General features: G+C 46.0%; 1 protein-coding gene across 1 annotated transcript in view; it reads right to left on the minus strand.

Moving 5' to 3' along the window:
- The window catches only part of LOC147688585 (uncharacterized), a 162,313-nt gene extending 136,823 nt beyond the window's left edge, over positions 1-25,490 (minus strand). Inside the window, exons 1-3 of the mRNA XM_086939803.1 lie at positions 25,403-25,490; positions 25,235-25,302; positions 24,771-24,861 (exon numbers count right to left, since the gene is read on the minus strand). Of these exons, the coding sequence (XP_086795929.1) occupies positions 24,771-24,861; positions 25,235-25,302; positions 25,403-25,490 (247 nt within the window). The remainder of the gene's footprint in view (positions 1-24,770; positions 24,862-25,234; positions 25,303-25,402) is intronic.
- Positions 25,491-26,015: the final 525 nt, after the last annotated feature.

A 26,015-nucleotide genomic window follows, 5' to 3' on the forward strand; every position in this document is an offset into this window, starting at 1 on the left:
GTAAGGAGGTTTCTGGGTGTTACTGGGCATGGTCACAGTGAGAGGTACTATGTTGTGTAGTGACATAAGTGTTAGCCTGTAATATATTACCTGTTTTGTAGGTGCAGTCACGTGGAGGCAAGAACAGTCTGGTCATTGCAGAAGTCCATAGAAGAATTCCCGGGGTCCCTTATTTGTCTATTCCCTTTCCCCGCCCCCTGTCCATTGCTCTTCTGCTGAATCTATGTTTCACCTTCAGTGAGTCGCTTAGGGGCAAGGGTAGTGGATCGGGTCATTCATCGCTCATGCAGTGTATGGGCAAAGTTGGCAGAAACCAACAGAATATCAAGCCCACGTAAATAATTACATTCCCTGAGCGATAATGGACGTTCCAATAGGGCCTACAGGTGGGACTGCTGTTATTCCTACCTTACAGGATGTGATGGGTGCTTTAGCTGCCCTACAAGAGCAAATACATGATTTACGGCAGGAAAATGTAGAGTTGAAACAGGAATTTGGGGCTATGATTAGTAGAGAAAAAGGACAGCACAGGGCTCAAGGCCTTGTTTTGTAGCCAGCAACATTCCAATATGGAGGAGGGACGGGTCAGAGCTCTGGTAGTGGGGTTCCTTTAGCGGTTACCGTGAATACACCTGTTCCTGTGCCCTTAGCTCCTCCAGAGAGATTTACAGGGGATAGCGAAAAGTATGGTACTTTCATGAATCAGTGCCAATTGCATTTCATGTGTAAGCCTACTGCTTTCCCCAATGATTCGGCCAAAGTAGCTTTTACGATATCGTATTTGGCTGGTACTCCTGCTCAATGGTCCATACCCTTGGTAGAGAGCGATGATCAAGTATTGACCAATTATCCTGCGTTTAAGGAATTAATACATGGACTGTTTGCAAAACATGCATTTATACAGGCTAGTGACGCAGAATTATTAAAGTTACAGCAGGGCCACAGGATTTGCTGACGTATATTTCTACATTCAATCGTCTAGTGTCCGAAACACATTGGCCTGAGGATAAGAGGACCTCTTTGTTCTATCAGGGTCTTTCTGAGGATCTTAAGGATGTGGTGTCGCAGGTGGTGGATCCCCCGGTTGATTGTGCTGCATTTATAGACCTTGTGGTCAAATTAAATCATAGATTATCTGAGAGACGTGGGGAAAAGAGCCGTTTCCAGGTGTCCCGGGGGGGTATGTGAAATCAGATGGTAAGACTACTGTAGACCCTAAGACTGTGCCTGAACCCATGGATATTGGTGGGGTCAGAGGTCCGTTGTCCTTTGATGAAAAGAAGCGACGTAGAGAACTGAACTTGTGTTTGTATTGTGGCCAGGGTGGTCACTTTGCCAGGGATTGTCCAGTAAAGCCCTCTGGTGCCTCTTACAGTAAGAATGTAGCATGTATGTATCATGAGGGAGATCTTGTGTGTAAAGAGGGAAAGCAGAGAACGTATGAGGTACTAGGAGCCATAGATAGGGCGCTGAGGCACTTTATCATTACCGCCCATTTATTGCTTGTTGGGGATAATAGAGTGTCAGTGTCGGTGTTATTGGATTCCGGGGCTACAGGGAATTTCCTTGACATCACGCTTGCAGAAAAATTGATGATTCCCTGTTGTGTGAAGGATCAGCCAGAGCCTGTGAGGGCAATAGATGGTACGGAATTAAGGTCGGGTCCATCACACGGCGGACTGTGCCATTGTGTCTGGGGTGTGAAAATGGACACTCTGAGATGGTGTGTTTTGATCTAATAGATGCCCCATCTTTTGGTTTAGTGTTGGGTGTACGATGGCTGCAGGAGCACAATCCCAAGATAGATTGGGTACAACGATTAGTGACTGTGGATTCACCCCATTGCTTGAAGCATTGTTATCAAGAGGCAGGTGAGCGGGCGTTTCCATTGTCTTGTGCTGTAACTGAGGCGGGTTTTGTACCGTTACAGTACATGGCATTCAAAGATGTGTTTGATGTGGACCAGGAGCAAGCTCTTCCCCCTCATAGGTCTTTTGACTGTAAGATTGATTTGATACCAGGTGCTCCACTCCCATGTAGTCGGGTGTATGCTCTTTCGGAACCCGAGGAGTTGCATCTCAAGGAATACCTTGATGAGATGTTGAGGTTAGGGTTCATCCGTCCCTCCTGTTCGCCAGTATCTTCGGCGATCTTTTTCATTCCGAAAAAGGAGGGTACAATGCGGGCATGTGTGGACTATAGAGCATTAAACAAAGCCACAGTGAAGAACAAATACCCGCTTCCGCTCATCCCCGTGTTGTTAGACCAACTCCGCAAGGCGACAGTGTTTACTAAGCTGGACTTGCGGGGTGCTTACCATCTTGTACGTGTCCGCCCCGGGGATGAGTGGAAGATGGCGTTTAAGACCAAACATGACTTGTTCGAATATTGTGTAATGCTGTTTGGATTATGCAATGCGCCAGCGGCCTTCCAGTTCTTCATTAACGAGGTACTTCGGGAGCATCTAGATAGGAGTGTCATCGTATATCTAGATGACATTTTAATCTTCTCGGAGACCGGGGCTGAACATCAAGAGCATGTGACACAAGTGCTACAGAAATTGCAAGAACATCATCTGTATGCTAAGCTAACGAAGTGTCAGTTCAGCACCCCTAAGGTGGAGTTCTTGGGGTTTATCATCTCGGCAGGAGGAGTTCAGATGGATCCTAGAAAGATCGAGGCCATTGTCACCTGGCCTATTCCAACATCGGTCAAAAACATACAGGTTCTTTTGGGGTTCGCCAATTTCTATCGGCGCTTTATTTCCCATTTTTCTGATATTGTGGCCCCCCCTGACCCGGTTATTGAGGAAGGGGATTCCTTTTGTTTGGTCCTCTGAGGCTCAGGACGCTTTCCAGCAGTTGTTGGGGAAATTTACTTCGGCGCCTGTATTGGTGCATCCTGATCCTGCCCTGCCGTTTTTTGTAGAGACAGATGCCTCGTTGTGTGCTGTGGGTGGGGTGTTGTCCCAAAGGGACGTAGAGACCGGATGTATGCATTCCATTGCTTTTTTCTAAGACCTTACTGCCAGCGGAGCGAAATTACACAGTGGCCGAAAGAGAGTTGTTGGCAGTTAAGTTATCTTTTGAGGAATGGAGGCATTATTTGTGGGGAGCACGGCACACCATCACGATTTACACGGACCACAAAACCTTGGAGTTTTTTCGTTCAGCACGTGCTCTGACACCTCGCCAGATGCGTTGGGTTCTTTTTTTTAATGAATTTGATTTTGTCATCACTTATAGGCCCGCAGCACAGCAGATCAAATCAGATGCGCTCTCTCGTATCCATGTAGATCCTAGGGAGTTGGGACAAGGAAAAGAAGATAGACCCATGATTGCTGGTAATAGGATCATAGGGGTGGTGACTAAGGAGGATTTTCCTTCCTTGGTGAGGGATCGACTACGTCAGGTGGATCTAGCCCCATGGTTGTCATTACCCCATGTTTTGGTCCAGGATGGGTTGTTGTATCGTGAGGGTAGGTTGTTTGTTCCCCCTACATTGAGAGAAATGGTTTTGGAGTTGTGTCATTCGTCAGCTTTGGCTGCACATCCTGGAGTGCACAAGACGAAGGAGATGTGTTTACGGTGGTTTTGGTGGGAAACGTTGGCACAGGACATTCAGGGTTATGTGGCAGCTTGCCCGGTTTGTGCCATCAGTAAGCCCACTCACTGTAAGCCGTCAGGTCTGTTGCAGCCTTTAGAGGTCCCTCCTGCTCCGTGGCATACCATCAGTATGGATTTTGTGACCGAGCTTCCATCTGTTTCCGGTTTCACTGCCATTTTTGTGGTAGTTGATTTGTTCACAAAAATGGCGCATTTCATCCCGCTATCCAAAATCCCTACTGCCAGAGAAATGGCTTTAGTGTTTATGTCCTCCATTGTGCCGATTCATGGGCTGCCGTCTGCGGTAGTGACAGACCGGGGGGCACAGTTTGTGTCCCATTTTTGGACGGAGTTGTGCTCGGTGCTTAAGGTGGAGATTAGATTGTCTTCTGCTTATCATCCGCAATCTGATGGACAGACTGAGCGCACTAACCAGACCATGGAGCAATATCTCAGGTGTTTGGTGTCTTCCCTGGCGTGTGATTGGGTAACGGCTCTGCCCATAGCGGAGTTTGCGTACAACAATAGCTTGCATTCTGCTTTGGGTGACTCCTTTCTTTTGCCCGCTGGGTTACCATCCTAGGGCATTGGCTATCCAACCTACGGGGCGAGTACCAGCCATAGACGATGTGTGTAAGCGGCTGGGTGATATTTGGGGCGTTGCCCGGGTGCAACTGCTAGAGGCTAAGGCTAGTATAAAGGAACAGGCTGATAGACACAGGGCACCAGCTCCTTACTATCATGTGGGTGAGCAGGTATGGTTGGCCACTAGGAACCTCAGACTAGGTGGGTCCCGTAAATTACAGCCTAGATATGTGGGTCCTTTCCCGATTGTGCAGGTTATCAATCCTGTGGCTATGAAACTTGACCTGCCCAAAGAATATCGGGTTCACCCTGTGTTTCACACATCCTTGTTGAAGCCCTATGTGCCCTCTACTTGGGTGTTGCCCCCTCCTCCCCCTTTGGTTGTGGATGGTCAGGAGGAACTTGAGGTTCGGGCTATCTTGGATTCTAGACGGAGGAGGGGTCGCCTGTTTTATCTGGTTGACTGGAAGGGTTATGCCCCGGAAGAACAAACATGGGAACCTGCTGGGGGCTTCATGCTCCCCGGTTGGTTCGTTTATTTCATCGCCAACATCCATCTAGGCCTCGCCCGGTGGGGATTGTTGTTGGGGGTGGGGGGGGGGGTATTGTTAGGAATCAGTGTAGTCCTCTTTTTGTGACCATGTCCGTGTGCTCATGTGACCTGCTGGGGGGAGTTAAAAGCTGCCTTCTCCCTTCCCACCTTGCTTGATATCTATTTCGTGTGGTTTCTGGTCTTGGGACAGTTATGGATTCGGTGTGCGGCAGCTGATGTTCACGGGCTCGTGAGCATATTTAGGCACCTTTCCTGGCTCTTTGGATATCCTTGCCCTTTCCTATCCTGTCCCCGTTTTTTACCTGCTGTTTGGTACCTGTAGCTGTTTGATCCTTACCCTTGTTGTTGTCCCTTCCTTGTCTGTTGAGACTTTTAGCCCGGATGGGTTAAGGGGGTTGCTGGGGCTCCAGCGCTCTCTTGAAAAAAACGATAACGGGAGTAGTCCGGCCGGACTGTAGTGTCCATCAAAGAACAGTGGGATTTTCGATAGACGCACTTCCGCGTCTTTACTACCCCATCGACATCGTTGTATTGGGTGGAGTGGAGTTTGGGCGCTTCCGGATCAAGCAGAAGCAACGTTGGAAGCCGGCAGTGTACAGCGTCTATGCCTGTTCTTTTCCCCGTTCTTGGTATGGGTATTTTATGAATCCCAAGGAGGTTTTTTCAGTCTTTAAAACGACTTTTTCCTCCTTTGCTGACTGGCTCTGCGTGTGACAGAGAGTCTCCCTAGTTTAACTCACCCCTCTATTTCGCTCTGCAATCAATACCCTTTCAGCTCTGGACGCCTCCGCAAGACTTCTGACACAACTACTGCGGGTAAGGAGGTTTCTGGGTGTTACTGGGCATGGTCACAGTGAGAGGTACTATGTTGTGTAGTGACATAAGTGTTAGCCTGTAATATATTACCTGTTTTGTAGGTGCAGTCACGTGGAGGCAAGAACACTCTGGTCATTGCAGAAGCCCATAGAAGAATTCCAGGGGTCCCTTATTTGTCTATTACGTTTCCCCGCCCCCTGTCCATTGCTCTTCTGCTGACTCATTGTTTCACCTTCAGTGAGTCGCTTAGGGGCAAGGGTAGTGGATCGGGTCATTCATTGCTCTTGCAGTGTATGGGCAAAGTTGGCAGAAACCAACAAATGTGTATGATTTACAGAGTGCAAACAAACTAATGGAATATTGTACAAAACCGGGTAGTGGCTACACAATGGGTGGCCATAATTAAAAACAGGGGAATTTGGTGGGAGGAGATCCAAAAGAGTTTGAGAGTGAAGCGGTTAGATCAGTGGGGAAATATTAGGGATATTGAGATATATTAGATATTAGGGCCTCTGAGAGCATGTGTCTTTATTTGTTTGCAGTACTGTAGCTCAAAAGCACAATGAATAAGCATTGGCAAAGCCAATAGGTCTGGCTTTCACAAGCATTAATTATTTTTTTTAAAAATTAAAGCATGTGCGGTAGAAATCAAGAAGTAAAAATCTTGTCATCTGAAGGTGGTGGGCACGATTGCACAGAAAAGTCAACTAAAAATATTCATTGCAGTTGGCGCCTGCCTGTGAACTAGTGGCCAGGCAGGATGTGGTGAACTGCAAGCAGCAGAGTGGTAAGCAAGCAGCTGGCAGCACTGTGTGGGAAGCATCCAGATGCTAAAAGCAAATAATCAAAAACATTACCAAAGCGAGAAAGTATGCAAAAACAAAAATCAAATACAGTCCAGTCACACCTGCCTTGGCACTCCAGTGTTCTCCTTTTCAAGTGACTGTGTACATATTATGTGGTGAAATACTGTCATTCACAGAGCAAAACAGCCAGAGTGAGATGACCCCTTGCCCCATGCTGTAGTGCCCAGATGCAAAATGTGAATGACAATTTGACAGAGAAGGATGAAAAGGGATGACCGGAAACCCATTTATGTATCTACATGTATGTATGCCTTTTTATGTTTTAAAGAACATGAGACTAGGACACACCTCAAGCTGTCCTCGTCTTGACCGAAAAACGCCCCTTTTATCCTCCATCGGCAGCACTGTTTTGTGTAATCGGACAATCAGGGGTACACGTCAAAAGCGACCGAGGAATAGTTGGTATTATTGAGGGCCCTGTAGTAGCACTCGGTCACAGCGGCTGAGGCCTGCCGTGTTTTTTGCAGGACCCTGTTATTTAATGAAGCTTCATCAGGACAGACGAGACTTGAGACAGTCTCTTTTTTTTGCTCTTTGCTCCCGCTCTCACTTGCCTTTCTTTCTGGGCCAAGTTCGTCTTTTGCGTCTCGCCAGCTCTAAGAGAATTTCCTTCCATTTTCCTAAATTCGCCACTCTCAATAGACGCTCTTTTCCTTTCCTTCGTTCGCCTTAGTTCACCCGTCCCTCTCTTTTCTGCCACCCTGTCATTTCCCTCACACCTTTTCACTCCTGCCCCGTGCCTTAATTCACTCACTCTTTCTCCCCTTCCACTTCAGGCCTCTCCCTTTGGTTTCTTTTTGTTTTCTTGCTCTCTTTCTCTGCACTCTTTATATCTCTCGGCCTTCGAACTCTCTCTGCCCTTCTTTTGCTCTTTATTAGAGTTTGCTGTCTCCAGCATTGCCACAGTCTCGGTTTACCTCAATCACCCCGCGTCACCCTCAACACTCCACGCACAAACGCTCCCAGACAATTCACTTCCAGAGACCCAGACGGCGGAATCCCTCCGCCCCGCGTGCTGCGGCTAGCACAGAGAGTCCCGCACCTTGGCCCCCGCCCGCGGAGTGTCGGGTACCCTGGAACACGCACGACGTCGACGCGCCTCTTTCACAACACGATGTTCCTTCCCTCGGCTTGCTGGGCGCCTGTCCTCGCTTACCCTCTCCCCGCCCCCTGGCTGCTGAGCTCACATGTCGGCTCCGTCACTGCTGCAGAAGAACAGAAGAGGGCTGGGGACGGCGGGGGGGATTTTGGCCGGAATGCTCTGCACACAAACCCCACTGTGTGTAGTGTTGCCTGGTTACCGCGCGAGACACAGGGGGTAGGGACCACCGAGAAGGAGAACACATGCAGGTGGCGTGGAGGCGAGGGTAGGGTTTAGGAGGGGGTGGCGGTGGCTGAGGCATGTGCGTCAACATATCAAGTTCCAGGTCCATATGGACAATCCTTGTTTTCGTATATTGCTTAATACACAGAGTTCCCAAGCAGCCCTTTTGTGGCCAGATAACTTACGATTTGAGTGGGCTCAGAGATGTAGCTAAAACACACAATATTTTCAGTCACTAATTAATTGGATTTTCATCTACAGGTAAGTGCAAAAAATACAACGCACTCACCTTAATAAATAAATGGAATTGATACTAATCTGTGGGAAATACATTGTTCTGGTAAAAAAAAGCTGTTTGTTAATGGAAACCAGGAGGGTCACTGATTTGAATCCCAGCTCGTGCACTGGGGGAATGTGACATGTATAGTTATACTACTATGATATCCCAGTCAGTGACTATGGAAGTAATCAGTTTAAAATGTATTATATTATGAATATAAAATAATAATATAATTATACACAGTGTGAATATGGAAGTCATTAGTTTAAATACGTATTATATTATACACAGCATGAGATAGGCTGTACACAGAAAATGGTACCTCCTAGACGCCACAGCCCCTGACGTTGCCTTCCTCACGGAGACCTGGATGAACGCCTCTTCAGCTCCCGACATCGCCATCGCTATCCCAGAGGGCTACAAGATCGTCCGGAGGGACCGCAACGCCAACCAGATGGGAGGAGGCATCGCCATCATCCACAAGAACACCATCCGTCTCACGACCAGCACCGACAACACCCTGACCACCGCCGAACACCTGCATTTCCAGATCCACACCACCCCGAACACCACCCTCAGAGGCACCCTGATCTACCGACCCCCTGGACCACGCACACAATTCAGCGAGGACATCGCCGACTTCGTCAGCCCGCATGCCCTCCCCTCCGCTGACTACATCCTCCTGGGGGACCTCAACTTCCACCTGGAGAACAACAACGACCGCAACACCACCGCCCTGCTGGACAACCTCGCCAACCTGGGACTCAAGCAACTGGTGTCCACCCCCACCCACCTCGCCGGACACACACTCGACGCAGTCTTCTCTTCCAGCACAGACATCGACTTCAGCCACGCCACAGAGCTCCAATGGACGGACCACAGCTGCGTCCACTTCACCTTCAAGAGAACGACGTCCCACCACCACCAGCAACAGGCCGCCCGCAGAAGCTGGAACAAGATCACAGCAGACCAGCTCGCCACCTCCCTGAGCCAGCACCCTCCTGCCAGCTCAGCGAACCCCAGCCAGGCCGCCGACAACCTCACGAAGTGGATCAGCATCTGCGCGGACGAGCTCGCCCCGCTGAGGACCCCGCCCAGCAGACCCGGAAGCAAGAAAGCCCCGTGGTTCACCGACGAACTCAAGAGCTCCAAGAAGAACTGCCGAGCCCTCGAGAAAGTCTGGAGAAGGGAACCCACACCGGACAACAGGACCTCCTTCAAGCTTGCCACCCGGAAGCACCACCAGCTGATCCGCGCCGCCAAGAAAACAGCATTCAAGGAACGGTTGGACAACAACGCACACAACTGCAAGGAACTCTTCAACATCGTGAAAGAGCTTTCCAACCCCAGCGCAGGAAACAACGACATCACCCCATCGCAAGACCTCTGCAACTCCCTCGCTTCATACTTCCACAACAAGATCGCGGACATACACAACAGCTTCAACAACCAACCAACGCACACCATGACCGAACAACCACCCCCCACCACCACCCTTCACGCCTGGACCCCGATCAGCACCGAAGACACCATCCGCACGATGAACTATATTCACTCCGGATCACCGACCGACCCCTGCCCTCACCACGTCTTCAACAAGGCCGACGCTGTCATCGCACCCCACCTGCGAGACATCATCAACACATCATTCGACACCGCCACCTTCCCAGAGAGCTGGAAACACGCCGAACTCAGCGCCCTGCTCAAGAAACCAACAGCGGACCCCACCGAACTCAAGAACTACCGCCCCATCTCGCTCCTCCCGTTTCCAGCCAAAGTCATCGAGAAGACCGTCAACAAGCAGATGGCCGCCTTCCTCGAGACGAACGGATCCCTCGACCCCTCACAGTCTGGCTTCCGAGCCAACCACAGCACCGAGACCGCCCTCATCGCCGCCACCGATGACATCCGAGCCCTGATGGACAATGGAGAAACAGCGGCCCTCATCCTCCTAGACCTCTCCTCGGCATTCGACACGGTCTGCCACCGCACCCTAGTACAGCGCCTCAGCAACATCGGAATCCAGGACAAAGCGCTGGAATGGATCATCTCCTTCCTCGACGGAAGAACACAGAGAGTCCGCCTACCACCGTACAAGTCAGAGGCCTCCGAAGTCATCTGCGGCGTCCCTCAAGGATCATCTCTGAGCCCCACCCTCTTCAACGTCTACATGAGCCCCCTCGCGGCCATCGTACGCAAACACAACCTCAGCATAATCTCCTACGCCGACGACACCCAGCTGATCCTCTCCCTGACCAACGACCCCGCCCTCGCCAGAGCCAACCTGCACGAAGGGATGAAAGAGGTAGCCGAGTGGATGACGACCAGCCGCCTGAAACTGAACTCTGACAAGACGGAGGTCCTCATCCTCGGCTCTTCCCCCTCCGCCTGGGACGACTCCTGGTGGCCTCCCGCCCTGGGCACCGCACCCAAACCGACAGACCATGCACGCAACCTGGGATTCATCCTGGACTCCTCCCTCTCCATGACCAGGCAAGTCAACAACGTCTCCTCGGCGTGCTTCAACATCCTACGCATGCTACGGAAGATCTTCCGGTGGATCCCCACCGAGACCAGGAAGACCGTCACCCAGGCCCTCGTCACCAGCCGACTGGACTACGGCAACGCCCTCTACGCCGGTACCACCGCCAAGCTCCAGAAGAGACTCCAGCGGATCCAGAACGCCTCAGCCAGACTCATCCTCGACATCCCACGAACCAGCCACATCACCGGACATCTGAGAGACCTTCACTGGCTCCCCGTCAACAAAAGAATCACCTTCCGCCTCCTCACCCACGCACACAAAGCCCTACACGACCAAGGCCCGAGCTACCTCAACAGCCGGATCAACTTCTACACTCCCAAACGCCACCTCCGATCAGCCAACCACGCCCTCGCCGCCGTCCCCCGCATCCGAAGAGCGACTACAGGAGGAAGGTCCTTCTCCTACCTGGCCGCCAAGACCTGGAACTCCCTCCCGACCGACCTGCGCCTGACCCAAGACCACCTCTCCTTCAGGAAGAAGCTGAAGACCTGGCAGTTCGAGCAGTAGCAGCACCCCCCCCTCTCCCCCCCCCAGCGCCTTGAGACCCTACGGGTATGTAGCGCGCTCTATAAGTGTCACTGATTGATTGATTGATTGATTGATTGGTAGGCTGCCGCGAAATGTGCAAAAGCTTCAGTAATTAAGTGCTTATGGTGCTTACAAAAGTTAGTACTGTGCAATCAGACTGTATCTAGTGCAAAGTTTTTGTTCAGGTTTCCAATAAAAGGACGCACACCCGCACTAGATAAGCCCTCCTTGTCATCATGAAGCTTGAAATGTTGCTCCCAAAGCCTGTATTAGCTCTCAGCAGTCTTTTGAGTTGCTGATTAACCTCTTGCCTCCATTTACACGACTTTCACTTAGCAGGCACTCTGAGAGAAGGCTCGGTGCTTGTTTCTCTTAAGCTGTCTGTTATTCCTCTTTTTCATGCTACAGTATACACCCTCCTTCCCTTTCAGCCTGAGGCGCCTCAAGGTTACATTCACTGTTTACGTAAAATTAAAAAAGATTACCAAGTCGTTCCCAATAGATCCTACCCATTTTGACTCTAAATACATAGGAGAACAGTCACAATGGGAGAGAGCATGAAGGAAATAAGTATTCACAGGTCCTAGGCACATACTTACTGCTCAACTGAGAGAATTATTTGGAAATACACTGCATACAACTATACTTGCACCCCTACACCTGTGTACATCTTCATGAAAGCACAAATTGATAAACATACCATGAGCTATTTCCTACTCTCGAGTCACAAAGCGTTTTCTGTCTTCACTTGTTTTTTACTCCTCAAAGATGTGAGTTACTTCTGGATTTCCTGACATTCTTATTTGCTGAAAAAATGTACCTTCCTAGTATCGTGTTGTGATTTCCCGTCTCTTTCTGAGACAAGGATATCAGGAATATGGATGACAGCAGAGGTTGAACTTCTTCTACCTACATATTTTGGGTACCCTCTTTCCCTCCTGGGCTTGAAGGGGTGTTAGGTTTTTGAATGGGTGTTGATTATGTGTGGATGTCTTGTCAGAGCCTGGGCCCCTAAGCTTTTTTGGCCAAAACTCACTACAGCTTGGAGAGTGTATTTGAGTTTCAACTCACTCCAGATGTGGTTTGGAGAGTGTTTTTGGGTTTCAACACGTCTTCGACCTAGTGTTCTTACCTTAATTTTTAAATGGAGAGTTGAGGCCGCGACTGTTCTCACGTGCCTCCCAATGCAGAGGAACGGATGTTAGCAATGCTGGTGGCTGTGCATTCCCACTGGAAGGAGATCGTTTCATTTCAGATCTCGGGTATGATGGATTATGGCAAGCCTATCTACTTAGCGCTGAGGAGGAAACAGGTAAGTGTTTAGTTTTGTAACCATTTGAAAAACACTAATACTGGTTGTGGCTTTCTTTTTGACATGACAGAAAGAGCAGACATGGCCCTTCCTGTTCCTCTACCAGCTCTTCTATGTCCAGGTCACCTTCACGTCAACCTAAGCAGTGCAGTTTTTCTGTGTGGTTATTGTAAGAGGCCAGATTATAGAACTTTTCATGGAAACCATGGCTGAGATGAGAGAAAGAAAGAAACTGTTAAAGAAAACGACTGCTGTAGAATCTCATTCTGACCGTCAGGTTCTGGGAGTCTAGTTGTGGAGTTCATCCCAGATGATCGAAGGGATAAATATGTTGGGAAAGACTTATCACCCTTTATCCTTTCCCATGTGAGAGAAATAAATATGGGCTTCAGTTCTTCTAGGGAACCTGTCCCTTCAACAGAGACTTTACTTAGACAATTTGAATGCCCTACTCAGTTGCGTCTTTCTATGCATGATATTGGAAGAGCACAGATAAGATTTTCCCACCGAAATTAATGCAAAAGCCCTATCCTTTTATTGATATGGCATTAATCTTCCTGATAAATTGCTACTGGATTCTATGGTGCAAAGTCTGGTGGAGAGGACCACAATGACAGAGGATCAATTTTGAAGGATTCCGTAGACAAGAAGATAGACTCTTTGCTGAGGAAAGTCTTTTCAGGTTTTCATTTACTTTTGATGGTTAAAATTTATGGGGCACACACATCTCAGTCCTTTCTTTCTGATGTAAAGCAAATATTTTAATCAGTAGAGGAGGGTGCCGAATGTTCCTTTCTCTTGGAAGGGATTTAAAGGCAAATTGAGTTTGTATCCGACAAAACATTTAATATTTTGCCAGCACCAGCATTGGCTGGTGGAGCATCGTTGGAGATTAGACGCAATCTATTCCTAAGAGATTGGTAGACAGGCTCTTTTCAGAATTAATATGCTTTATAAATACAGTTTGTTTAGGAACTTGAGGGGAAGATGATGAAGTTGTTTAAAGAGAAAAAATATTTCTTGTACACTCAGAACTATCCAGAAGAAGCCATCTTCATCCTCTTTTGAGAGTAAATCCTTTCAGCATCCTTCAAGACTCCAGCAACAGCAGTCCTCTTTCAAAAGTGGTAAAGTAAGTATCCTTAGAGTAAGTAGCAATGAGGTGACAAGAGTCAGAAATCCTGACTACATCAGAGAAGGCCCAAAGTTGTCAGTTGGAGGAAGGATTCAATTTTGTTTCTATTCCACCGGACTCGGGGACCTAGGAGACTCCTTGACTTTTGTCCTGAAAAAATGGAGAACTTTTGTTTCAGCGAAAGAACAACTTCACACCAAGAGGCTAATAATTCCTGTTCCTTCTCAAGTGATAGCAAGAGAGACCTAGAGAGGGACAAACCTGGTATCCAAGAGTTCAAGAGGTTACAGGATGGGGATCGGCTTCAAGAAAGTTAATCAATGGATGGAGGTGATTCACTTCAAGATGGAGACCTTGCAGAAATATTCCTTTAATTACGGTGGGGGACTTTATGGTTGCATCAGGTTTGAGAGTCACATACTTTCTTGTACCGATTCAGAAATATCATCAGAAATACCTGATATTTTATGTTCAAGGAGTACACTCTAAATTTCTGGTGCTTCTCTTCGGGCCCATGATCTGATCCCTGGGTGCTCACGAAGGTGGTGGCACCTCTTGTAGCAGAGTTACTCCTGCAGGGTTGCTGGCAGTTCCCTTACTTGGATAATTGGCTATCCATATTTCTGTGATTTGAAGGATGTAAAAGGGTCTGAGGATGGTGTGTCTGAAGACCCATGGCTTTGTTCTGAATGAGTCAGAGTGCCACATGACACTTTCTCAGGATAGAACCTTCATCATGATCAAGAGTCAGGACAGACCTAAATCTGGTCCTCTTACCAGAAGTCAAGGTTCAACAGCTACTGGAGATATTTTTTTGCAATGTGCCAAGCACAAACAAGATTCTGGCTCAAAATCCAGGGACACATCAATTCCTGAAATGTCACTGTCATTTAGGCCCTTTTACATCTTCCTCATATGATGACTCACAAGAAGAAATGTTGGCGTACCTAGTTCAGTTCCTAAAAGTATGAGCCTTTGATTGCAGTATCTCTAACTATCAAGGTTTTCTTGAAATGGTTGATAATTCATGGCAATCTTAGCAGGGGGTTCCTTCCTCATCCAGACCCTAACGGCCAGATTCATCAAGCTTAATTGTGCTCGCAAAGGGCCATATTCTGAGAATCTGGTCCTTTGCGAGTGCAATTTTTGCATTTGGGATTCATCATCCCAAATGCAAAATTCGCTATTGAAGAATTTGCACATTTGCGAGGAATTGCATTTAAGGAATCTCTGTTTGAGATTCCTTAAATGCAATTCATGAACCATTTTAAAATTGCGAAATCGCAATTTTGGGCCGCTATTTACCACGAGGTCAAACCTCGTGGTAAATAGCGAAAACTTAGAAAAATGCATTTAAATGAATTTTTCTAAGTTGCATGTTACACACACACATGTCCTTTGGACATGTGTGTGCGCAACACCAATGTAGATTACATTTCAGGGGTGCTACAGGGTGTCCTTTGGACACCCCTGGCACCCTTGAAATCGCATCCTTATGTGCGATTAGCAAATTGCTAATCGCAAATAAGGAATGACTCCCCATTCATTCCTATGGGCCTTTAGGCTCATAGGAATGAATGGGGAGTTATTCCTTGTTTGCGATTAGCAATTTGCTAATCGCAAATAAGGAGGCTGTAGGAATCACAAATTATTTAGCGATTTCTACATGAATCCCGATTTGCAAGTCCTTAATAGCGATTCCAAAATAATCGCTAAAAAGGACTCGCAAATCGGGATATTGATGAATCTACCTGATAGGAATGATTGGGGAGTTATTCCTTATTTGCGATTAGCAATTTGCTAATCGCAAATAAGGAGGCTGTAGGAATCGCAATTTATTTAGCGATTTCTACATAAATCCCGATTTGCAAGTCCTTAATAGCGATTCCTTAATAATCGCTATTAAGGACTCACAAATCGGGACATTGATGAATCTACCTGTATGAGTGTTAACGATTTATGATAGTCTCATGAGATGGGATGTAAAATGGGAGGATAGAGTGTTTCAGTGGGAGTTCTGGCAGTTTCCAGAGCACTCAAGCATTTGAAACAGCACTTCATAGGTCATCATATGATAATAAGACCCACCTACATGGTGACTGTATTATATGTCAGTCATCTGAAGGGATGGAATAAACTTCTTTAGGGATAGTGGGGCATATTTTATTATCCTGGCCAGAGAGTCACTTCTTAACTTTTGCAGGTTTTTCCTATCGGAAGGTGCACAGTGTCTTCTCAGGGACCCAGGACAGGAAATTCCCCCTCATAGTATCTAGTTCTGACCCCTTAGGTGCTCTAGGCGATCTGCAAAAGGATTGAGACCCTGGGGATAGACCTTTTTGTAGCCAAGGTTAATGCTCAGATTTCAGTCTTGTGCTCCAGGTTTCAGATGAGCTTTAAATAGAGAGTGGATGCTTTCTCAGTGATTTTGTGGTAAATTCTTCTCAATGTGTTCCATCCTACTTCCCTAATTCAGAAGGTATTATCCAGACTACAGAGGGGGATGAGGGAGCTGATTTGGATAGTAGACTTTTGGCCCCGGAGATTTTGGTTTCCTCTGAAGTCCGTAGCAATTCAAGAAACATGAAAAAGTCTGCCATGGTCATGTCCAGTATTAGTATGGGGGAGGCAGTTTGTGACAGACTAGTTTTATCTGTGTGGAAATTGAGAGTAGTCAGTGGCAGCAGAAATGTATCTTTCACCATCTGGCCGAAATTATTCTGTGTGGAATTTCTGACATCCTGCAGTTTGGTTTGGATTGGTTTAATCTTAATTTCGCTCATTCAGCTCTTAAGTCACAATAGCAAGCAGTTAGAGCCCTTAGAGAACACTGGGGTTCTTTGGATTAGGGAGAGGGTTTGGTATCTAGACGCTTTAAGAGTTTAACTCTATCCAGCCTGAATATTAATTCCACGATCCCTCCTTGGGACCTTCATGTTGGTGTTAAAGATTCTCTTTTTGAGACTTTCAATGTTATGGATGTTACGTTCCTTACCATGAAGACATCCTTTTTGATGATCATACCTTCAGCCAGGAGGGTGGGAGAGTTTAGAGCTCTTCTTTCTAGAACTCCTTTCCTTTCCTTTTTCAAAGATAGGGCAGTTTTGCATCCTTTTCTTTCCTTTTTATCTAAGGGCCATTCCTCCTTCCATAAATCTCAGTAGTGCTATCGAGGTTTCCAGATCATCCTTCTTCAAGTGAGTAGGAAAGCCTTCAGTTTTTTGATGTAGTTAATGTTCCTAACATACATTTGGAGAGGACTCATGATTTTGTAAATGTGGCAATCTCTTTGTAACATTTCAAGAAGAAGGCCAGTTGAAGATAGCTCCTTCTCTTATTATTAGCGGTTAGATTAGATCAACATTTGCTTTCACTTATTCAGTTGCGGCGGTTCCGATACTAGAAGGGATCCTGGGATGGTCTGGCTACTTCCTGGGCAGAGTTGAATGGGGTACCTTTTTGTGAGATTTGTTGGGCTGATATTTGGACAGTTCCACACACCGTTGTCCATCCCTATAATCTTTATGGACTGAACGGAATGGGAAAAAAAATCCGGGATGGTGTGTTAAACTCTGTCATGTCATAAGGTTGGGGGTTTTAATAAATCAATGGGTGTGAATTGAAATCTTGTATGATGTTTCAATGAGTATTGACAAAGATCATTAGTGCTTTGGGATTATTCATTTGTTATGACTATGACGAGTACAAAGGACATAGAGGTAATACCCGATTATTGGTAAGTAATCAGGCCATTATCATAGAACCCAACAACACCAAAAATCACAATAGTGAAAAGTTTCCAATTTATTTGCAATTTTCTTTCTGGGGAAAGTCCATCATCATCATGACTTTAACAAAAGTCAACTTTATTTAAATGTGAGGCTATTGTATCAGTGTATTGAAATAATATACTAGAGTACTCTACTAAACTAATTTTTAGTTTATAATGATTTTGTTTCTAGTGTGGAGCAGTGAAAGTGAGTTGCTACTTTGACCAGTGATATGTTGGGTGGTGATAGAGGGGAAGAGAGAATTTTAGATTACAAGGCATGATTTGTGTAAATGACTAGAACATTTATAGAGAAAATCTTATGATGCTCAGGCCAAAAGTGCACATAAGACAGCACTTTAAAACGACCATAAATCTATTATCAGAGCCTACAAGGAGTATATCTCCTCCTTCATTGCCAATGCTTCCAATAAACCATGGAAGCTTTTTAAAATGGTTAATTCCTTTCTTTCTCTAAGTGCTCTTCAAAACAAGCCCACCCCTTCAGCAAATTTATGTGAAGAACTCTTGGAGTTCATCCTACTAAGATTGGAGCGTCTCCATGAACACGGGAGTTTGGCCTGCTGTGGAGTCCAACCTTTCATCTCGACCCATTTTTGCAAACTTTAGTCCTATATCCCTGGAGGATTCTCTACTAGAACTGGCTAAATGCAAGTTTGGCTCCCCTCTTGATCAATGTCCACATGACATTCTTAAATTGGCGTCCTCCACTGTGAACCTGATTTTGACTAAAGTGATGAACTCTTCCATTGATTCTGCCCAGGTTCCTAAGTGCTGGAAGCAGGGTCTTCTGCTTCCATGACTTAAAGACCTCAAGATCTTAAATAACTATAGACTTATTTCTCTTTTGTTTGTGGAGGCCAAAATGCTGGAGAAATGAGTGAATAGACAATTTTCTCATTTTCTGGTGTCAAATCATCTCCTCCATGACTCTCAGTCTCGCTTTAGAGCAGGATAGAGCAGCGAATCAATCTTGCCGGAAGTATCTGAGTATATAAAAGAGAATCTCGATCAAAACGCTGCGGCCATGGTGGCGCTCTTAGATTTATCTTCAGCTTTTGACACGGTCTCCCATGAGATTTATTGGGGAAGCTCAAGAACCTGGGGGTACATGGTCAGTTCCTATTTTGGTTTAAGTCTTTCTTCGAGGACAGGATGAAGTCGGTCTTGTTATCGCCCTTTTCCTCCTCTGCAAAACCTTTAGCATGTGGACTGCCACAGGGTTCAGCTCTGTGCTCCACTCTTTTTAATATTTATTTGGAGCCAGTAGCGAGTAACAGAACATAACATGTGTATTTGTAAAGCACACATTCACCACTATGGGTATCTTGGCACTGATTAACAGATGTGTACTTAAAACACAGATCTCAGGGTGATTTCCTATGCTGATGATACCCAATTGCTTCTATCCTTCCTTGAGAAGGATTCTCGGGCCCAAAACCTCTTTAAATTTTGCTTAAAGTCTGTAGGAGACTAGATGAGTAATAACTTCCTCAGGCTTAACTCTGATAAAACAAGGTCCTCGTGTTCGGTACTATGTGCCATCCTGACACCTGCAATTGGTGTCCTTCAGAGCTTGGGCTTCTCTTTCTCCACCATCACCTGCCAGGAACCTAGGGATCATTTCTGAATCTGATCTTTCCTTTGTTCCCGAGGTCAATGCTGTATTGGGCAGGTGTTTTGCCACTCTTAAAACATTAAGGTGAATGTTACATCTTGTGCGCAAGGATACGTGCAATACCATTGTTCACTCTCTAGTGACGTCTAAATTGGACTATGCTAATAGTCTTTGTTTGGGCTCACAAGTATATTTACTGCACCGTTTACAGATTGTGCAAAATGTTGCTGCTCACCTGATTTTGAAAATTTCAGCTTTTCAATCAGTAACGCCCCACCTAAGACATCTTCAATGGATGCCGATTGTCAAGCGAGTTCAATTCAAGGCTCTTACTTTGGCCTTTAGAGCTCTGGACCCAGAGGTCCTGCATATTTAAGAAAAACAATTAAGGCCAACTCCCAATCCAGAGTTGCGAGGTTTAGTAGTCAAAGACTACTTCAGATTCCTCGGGTGCACAAAGCAAGAGGGAGGTGGAAGATCCTTGGTATTCCTTAGTGCGAAGCTTTGGAATTCCCTTCCATCCAGCATTCATCTAGCTTCTTTTGAAGCAACCTTTAGACAAAATTATTTGAAAACTTTTCTTTTTAACTCTGCTATTGAATTCTCCATTTATACCGTTAGTTCCGGGACACTTCTTTGAAAGCAGCTGAGCGCTCTACAATTTGTATTTCTTTGGATTGTGTTGTATTGTACAAGGAGATTTGCAGATATTGCGGGCAACACAATGATGCACTCTGTTTGGGTGCTTGTGTCCAGCACTAATTTCTCCTTCTGGTTTCGTTTTTCTCCCTTCCTCCCTCTTCCCCTTCTGAATGTATAACATTTTTCCTGTTTGCCACAATCCCATTTTTATTCGGAAGAGCTACTTTCTTTACTTTTTGGCATGCCTGATCATGGCTCAAGTATGAATCCAAGCTTGCGCGCTCTGCCCCATTTGTTCCTTTTACTGGCGGGTGGAAGGCTGAGTTCCCCCAGAGTCCTCACAAGGTCTTGTGTATATTCCAGTGAAGAGACTTCCAGGCAGGTGTGTATTCCCTGTTATTGACATTTCTTGTCTTATTTTCTTTGGATAGGCCAGTGTATATGATATTGTGCCTGTATATGAATTTCATGGCCATCTGCATCTGTGGTGTTCCATGCATCTTCGTCTGAGATGTTAAATTAGCAAGCATTCCATTTATTTATTTATTTTTATTTTATTTATAAAGTTTTATATAGCGCGAACGTGATCCAAGCGGATATCAGAGCGCTTCAAATAAGGACAGAAACAGCTATTTGACAGGGCAGGATAAGCGGTAAACAAGAGTACTGCAGTTAACAGAACAACACAAAAATAAAGTAAGTACAGTAAGGGAGCAAACGTGTGAGGAGGGGGTCTCAGCTCATAATTACTGGGGGAAGTAGTTACGGTAAAGGTTCAGAACGTATGCATAAGAAGTGTTTTGAATGAGGACGTTGAGAGATTCAGTCTGATTTCCGGAGGCAGGCCATTCCAGATTCTTGGGGCGATACCGGAGAAGGCTCGGTTATAGGTTTTCTTCCTTTGATATTTTTGTGGTTTCAGCAGTAAAGTGTTTGAGCTCCTCAAAGATCTGCAACCACCGAGAGTTCCAGTTTCCGCGCGAGGTACAGAGGAGAGTTACGGTGAAGGGCTTTGTGCGCCATGCAACCAATTTTCAGATAAATCCTAGCCTCGATAGGAAGCCAGTTTAGAGATTTCAACTCCTGTGTGATGTGGTTATTTCTTTTGGATCCTGTGATGAGCCTAGCCGCGGAGTTTAGAGAGGCCCTCAGCGGGGCCAGCTTGTAGGCTGGAAGCCCACAGAGAGTTGAGCTCCCATACTCCAATCTGGAGATGACTAGTGCTTGAACATCAGATTTTAAGTCTTCTGGAGGAAGGAAGGGTTTTAGCTTTCTTAGTATGCTCATTTGGAAGTTTGCTCCTTTGGTGGCGGCGCCAATGTGTTCCTGCATGCTCAGGCCCTTATCAAGTATTATTCCGAGAGATTTGGTAGAGTCAATGATGAGTGAAACAAAGTTTAGAGCCGTAAGCTGCTTCATGTATTCAGTGATAGTAGTGGTCTGTTTGGGAGGGGATAACGAGGGATTACGTTTTGGTGGAGTTTAATTTTAGATGATTGGAAGTCAACCAGTGTTGGGTTTTGAGTAGGGTTGAATTAAGTGGAGTGATGTCTTCGGGGGTGGAGATTTTCAAGTACAATTGGGTATCGTCCACGCACATGTGGTACAGTATATTGGATGATTTGAGCATTTGCGTTAAGGGCTCCATGAACAAATTGAAGAGTGTTGGTGAGAGTGAGGACCCTTGAGGGACCCCCAGAGTGATCAGAGAAGAGTTGGAGAGGGTGTGATTGACTATAATTCTTTGCAATCTGTTATGAAAAAATTAGACAAACCAGTTCAGAACTGATCCTGAGAGACCCATCCTTCGTTCTAGTATATCGAAGGGGTTGTCATGCTTGACCGTATCAAAAGCTGATGAGAGATCAAGGAGGATTAGAAGGCAAACTTTGTTCCGATCCAGCATTTTTAGAGCGTCATCCATGATGTGGATAATGGCCGTTTTGGTGCTATGACCCTGGCAAAAGCTCAATTGGAATTGATCAAGAACCTGGAGGTAATTAATGTGGCTTCAGAGTTGGACATGGACACATATCTCTAGCAGCTTTGATAGCGTAGGAATGGTAGTGATTGGGCGGAAGTTATTAAGGTTGTCTTCCTCAGCAGAGGGTTTTTTAAGAGTGGGCGTAACCTGGCCAGCCTTTAGGCAGTCAGGAATCACCCCTTGCTGTAATGAGGCATTTACAATCTTGGTCCAAATTGGAACTAGGGACCTCTTCATTTCATTGAAGAAACTGGGTGGTAGTGAGTCATTGAAGTGTTTGGAGGATTTAAGTTTAGTAAGTGTGCTAAGTATCAAGATTTCGTCAAAGGGTGTGAAAAGGCTTGAGGAGGTGCTATGTTTGGGAGTGTACCCTAGAACAGGGGGTGACTGGGGTAAGGGAGGCGAAGAGTCTGTCAGCTGGTTCATCTATGTCTGCTGATCATTCTTAATCTTATCCATCTTTCCAATGAAGAAGTCAGAGAAATCTTCACAGTTTGGCTGTCTAACGGAGGCCATTGGCGAAAGAATGGGAAGATTGTTGGATTGTAGTTTAATTAAACAAAATGCTTTTTTGGCCTGTTTCTTGCTTTATCAAGTTGATTTCTCAAGAAGATCACTTTAGTGCTCTTAATGTGTTTATTGTATGTGCTCCTCCTAGCTCTCAGGAGCACAAGGTGTTCAAGAGACGGTGAGCCTCTCCAGGATCGTTTGGCTAGTCTTAGATTGCGTCTGTCTGTATTTAAACCCTCGTTGAACCAAGGTTTGGAGTCTTTGGTGGACCTTCTTTTTAGTTGTAAGGGGGCTATAGCGTCCAGAATGCTTGATATGGAGTTGTTGTAGTACTCGGTGTGGTCATGAACCCCAGACATTTGAGTAGTAGTAGGTAAGGTCATGTTGCTAAGGGATATCATTTCATCCATGTTTTCTGACAGGCGACAATCAATTGTGCAATTCACAGAATGTGGTGGAGGTAGTAATTATCACGGATAGAAGAGATGTTTATTCATTAACCCCAAATTAGCCTCAAAATAATTCTTCATAGACAACAGAGGATGATACAATTCAGAAGAACTAACAAGGGAGTAGTTAGGGGCTGATAAAATTGAAGGTGGTGAGGCATAAATACTCACCCTGAAGTGCACTGGTCGAGCACGGTAATTGACAAGCATGAATTCCTCCAGGTTGCTTTGGGCAGGATCTCCTCATGTTATCGTTCAGAAAAAAGGCGGGCAGCTTGTGAATTTTACTAATAAAGAAGAGTTTTGTAATATTAGCATAGTTTCTGCTGTCCGGACTGCGTGCCAGTGAACAAGAGCAATGGTTGCTCAAAACGTGTCTGGCACTTATATTGTGTTTGGAAATGCCGGTGGCAGTCTCTTGCAATCTCCAAATTAAATGGTAAAAGATACATTCCAAATCCTAGCACACCTATATACAGATTTTAACAGGTTAATTGACTTGAAGTATTCAATATGAACATTGACATCATATAGACTTTATAATATTTAGCGTTTATTCCGGTTCCAGCCGACACGTGTTTCGTCGTTCGGGACAAGACGCCTGCGACTTCCTCAGGGCTGGAAAACATATACAAATGATACAGTGTGAGCCTAAGTTACAGTGGGCAATCATATTGTAAGAAGGCAGGGTGACTTCTATTCGGAGCGTGTAGCTTTGGACCAGGGGGGTGCCGCAGGGCTCATCCCTGAGTCCAACTCTCTTCAATCTCTACGTTGCTCCGGTAGCCACTATAGTGGAGAGTCACGGCCTGCGCATGGTGGCTTATGCCGACGACACACAGCTGGTCATCTCCCTGTCACGTGCGCCCAGTCTCGCGGCGGACATCTTCAGATCCTGCATGCAAGATCTTGCAGTCTGGATGTCCGCCAACTGCCTCAAGCTCAACGGAGGCAAGACTGAGGTGCTGGTCGTAGGGGGTGGCCAGGCGGCGTGGACGTCGGCATGGTGGCCGCCATGCCTGGGACCAACACCTACCCCCTGCCAGGAGGCGAGGAATTTGGGCATCTGGTTTGATTCCAACCTGACCTTTGGCCCCCAGATCAATCGGGTGGTTGGATCCTGCTTCGGGACTCTCAAGAGCCTTAGGAAGGTGCTGAAATTCCTACCCATCAAAGCACGCCAAACGCTAGTGCATGCACTAGTCACATCTAAGATGGACTATGGCAACCTTCTCTATTTAGGGACCTTAGAGAAGAATCTGAGCCGCCTGCAGGTCTTGCAGAACGCTGCTGCCCGATTGGTGCTCAGACTACCCAGAAGGGCTGCCTCTATAGCGGCTCTTCAGACCCTGCACTGGCTCCCGGTAAGAAGCAGAGTGGAATTTAAAGCACTCTGCACTTGCCATCGAATCGTCAATGGTAGGGCACCCCTTCCATTGCAGGGACTGCTGACACAATACGAGCCTTCCCGTTCCCTTAGATCTTCTGGCTCGGGGCATCTGTCCATGCCCAAGGTGTCTAAAGCAAGGATGGGCGGAAGATCTTTCAGGCATCTGGCTGCGTTAAGCTGGAATAAACTTCCTGCGGCGTTGCGTCTTGAGCCACCCGAACCAATCTTTAGAGCCAAGTTAAAAACAATACTATTCACCCGGTAACAGGTTCTGCCCCCCTGCAGTTTCCCTGCAAGCACTCGCTCCACAGTGCGGGGACACGCCGCTGTGCGTCACCAAGCGCTTTACAAAACCCCCTATTATTATTATTTATTAAAAGTGATTTACATTTCACCCATGCAAGTTGCATAGGAGGTCCATGCCACCAACTATGGCAGTAGACCAATGGGAGTGAGGAAAATAATAATAAATCATAGGCATAAATAAGAATCCATGAGTCCAAATTATAATCAGGAAGCACGCACTAATCAATGATGGTCGTGTTGGTGAGACGGAATAGAGATGAGCACTTTGTGCAAAACTAATCTTGTGGGGTTGGGAAGTGGGTGATGTGAGGAGTCAGATTTAGACGGTCTCTACTGTGACACCCCCATGTGAGTGTGTCTTGGCATATATTAAAAGAAACTGAGGCAAGCCCCAGGCCTACCTTAAAAATATCAACAACGTATATTAAGCCTAAAGTAAATCAAGAGCACATACGCAATCAGGTTCAGAAACAAAATTGCAGCTGATGAGAATTGCTTTATAAGACAGCACCATAAAGATAAGTTCACATACCTTCTGGCTGGTTATATTTCCGTCCCAGCCAAATTATGTCCGGGCAATATCTATGGTAGCTTGCAATCACGTCTTTAAGAATATATTCAATCTGCAAGAATATTTGAAGTCCAAATCAATAAACGTGGCCCATCCAGGTCCTATAAGTCTATTACTCTACGGGTCCCTGAACCCCTTGATATTAAGTCTGTGTATTGAGCAATTTAAAACATCTTCATTGTCGACAATAACAACAATGAGAAAAGAGGAAATAATTTATCTCCGGCCAACAAATATCCATCTAGCCTCCACGTCTACTGCTCCCCCCACCTAAATATGCAATATTAACTACCAAACACGCTGCAGATATGCTCCAATGGGTACACAAATATAATATCCTTGATTCAGTCCGACGATGCGGTTTCCAAGAATAACTCATGCTCATCTCATATTTAAAATTAAAGTAATTGATCAATCCTACTCACTTCAAATGCCAAGTCCGGGACGTGTTTAAAGTTCCAGGTGTAATTACATGTTTTACACTTCAGTTGCGCTACGGAAACGAGGGGTAAAAATGAGTGAATCTGTCAATATTACCCCTTGGTATATCAGGCCAAGACCAAAAGAAACGAGGAGCTATACTTCAGTCCTACCTGAATCTAGCTGCAACTCTCCGATATGAAGTCCGTCGGCGTTTCCGTGTAGCTGTCGAATGAAGACAGGTACACGGAAGTGGTCCATATGAAAGGAACTCCCGGAGCACTAGAGCTAACTTCCGGGCATCGCGTATGGCAATTTCAGAGCGCCATATTGCGTATAATCTATTTCTTGCGTGGTCGGATCGTATATATTTCACGTCACGTATGAAAAAGAATGTATTGAAGTCAAAACCTGTATGTCATGCAAGAATATGGGTAATTACTGCGACTGTTGTAACGCAATAATTACGAGGCCAATAAATTGACCCGATAGAGAAACGGAAAAGAAAAAAATATAAAGGAATATTTAAAATTTGAAGAGGAACATAGAAATCTGTCTCACATTCTCAAACTTAACTATTGAAGTATTAAATTTCAGGCCGTTCAGCACCTCTTGGAAGTGTATCGGGTTCTGCAGATACTCGGGTCGCTACTATAAGCAATTTGGCAACATTCGGCCGCCATCTTGGTGTGGACCACTTTTAAACTAAATAAAACGCCAGAGATTGCTCAAATGGCTTGTCGTGAACTAAGATCGTATATTAACTAAGTGAGAAGACCTTAAGGC

This window comes from Lissotriton vulgaris, chromosome 10, assembly GCF_964263255.1.
Source record: "Lissotriton vulgaris chromosome 10, aLisVul1.2, whole genome shotgun sequence".
Lineage (NCBI taxonomy): Eukaryota > Metazoa > Chordata > Amphibia > Caudata > Salamandridae > Lissotriton > Lissotriton vulgaris.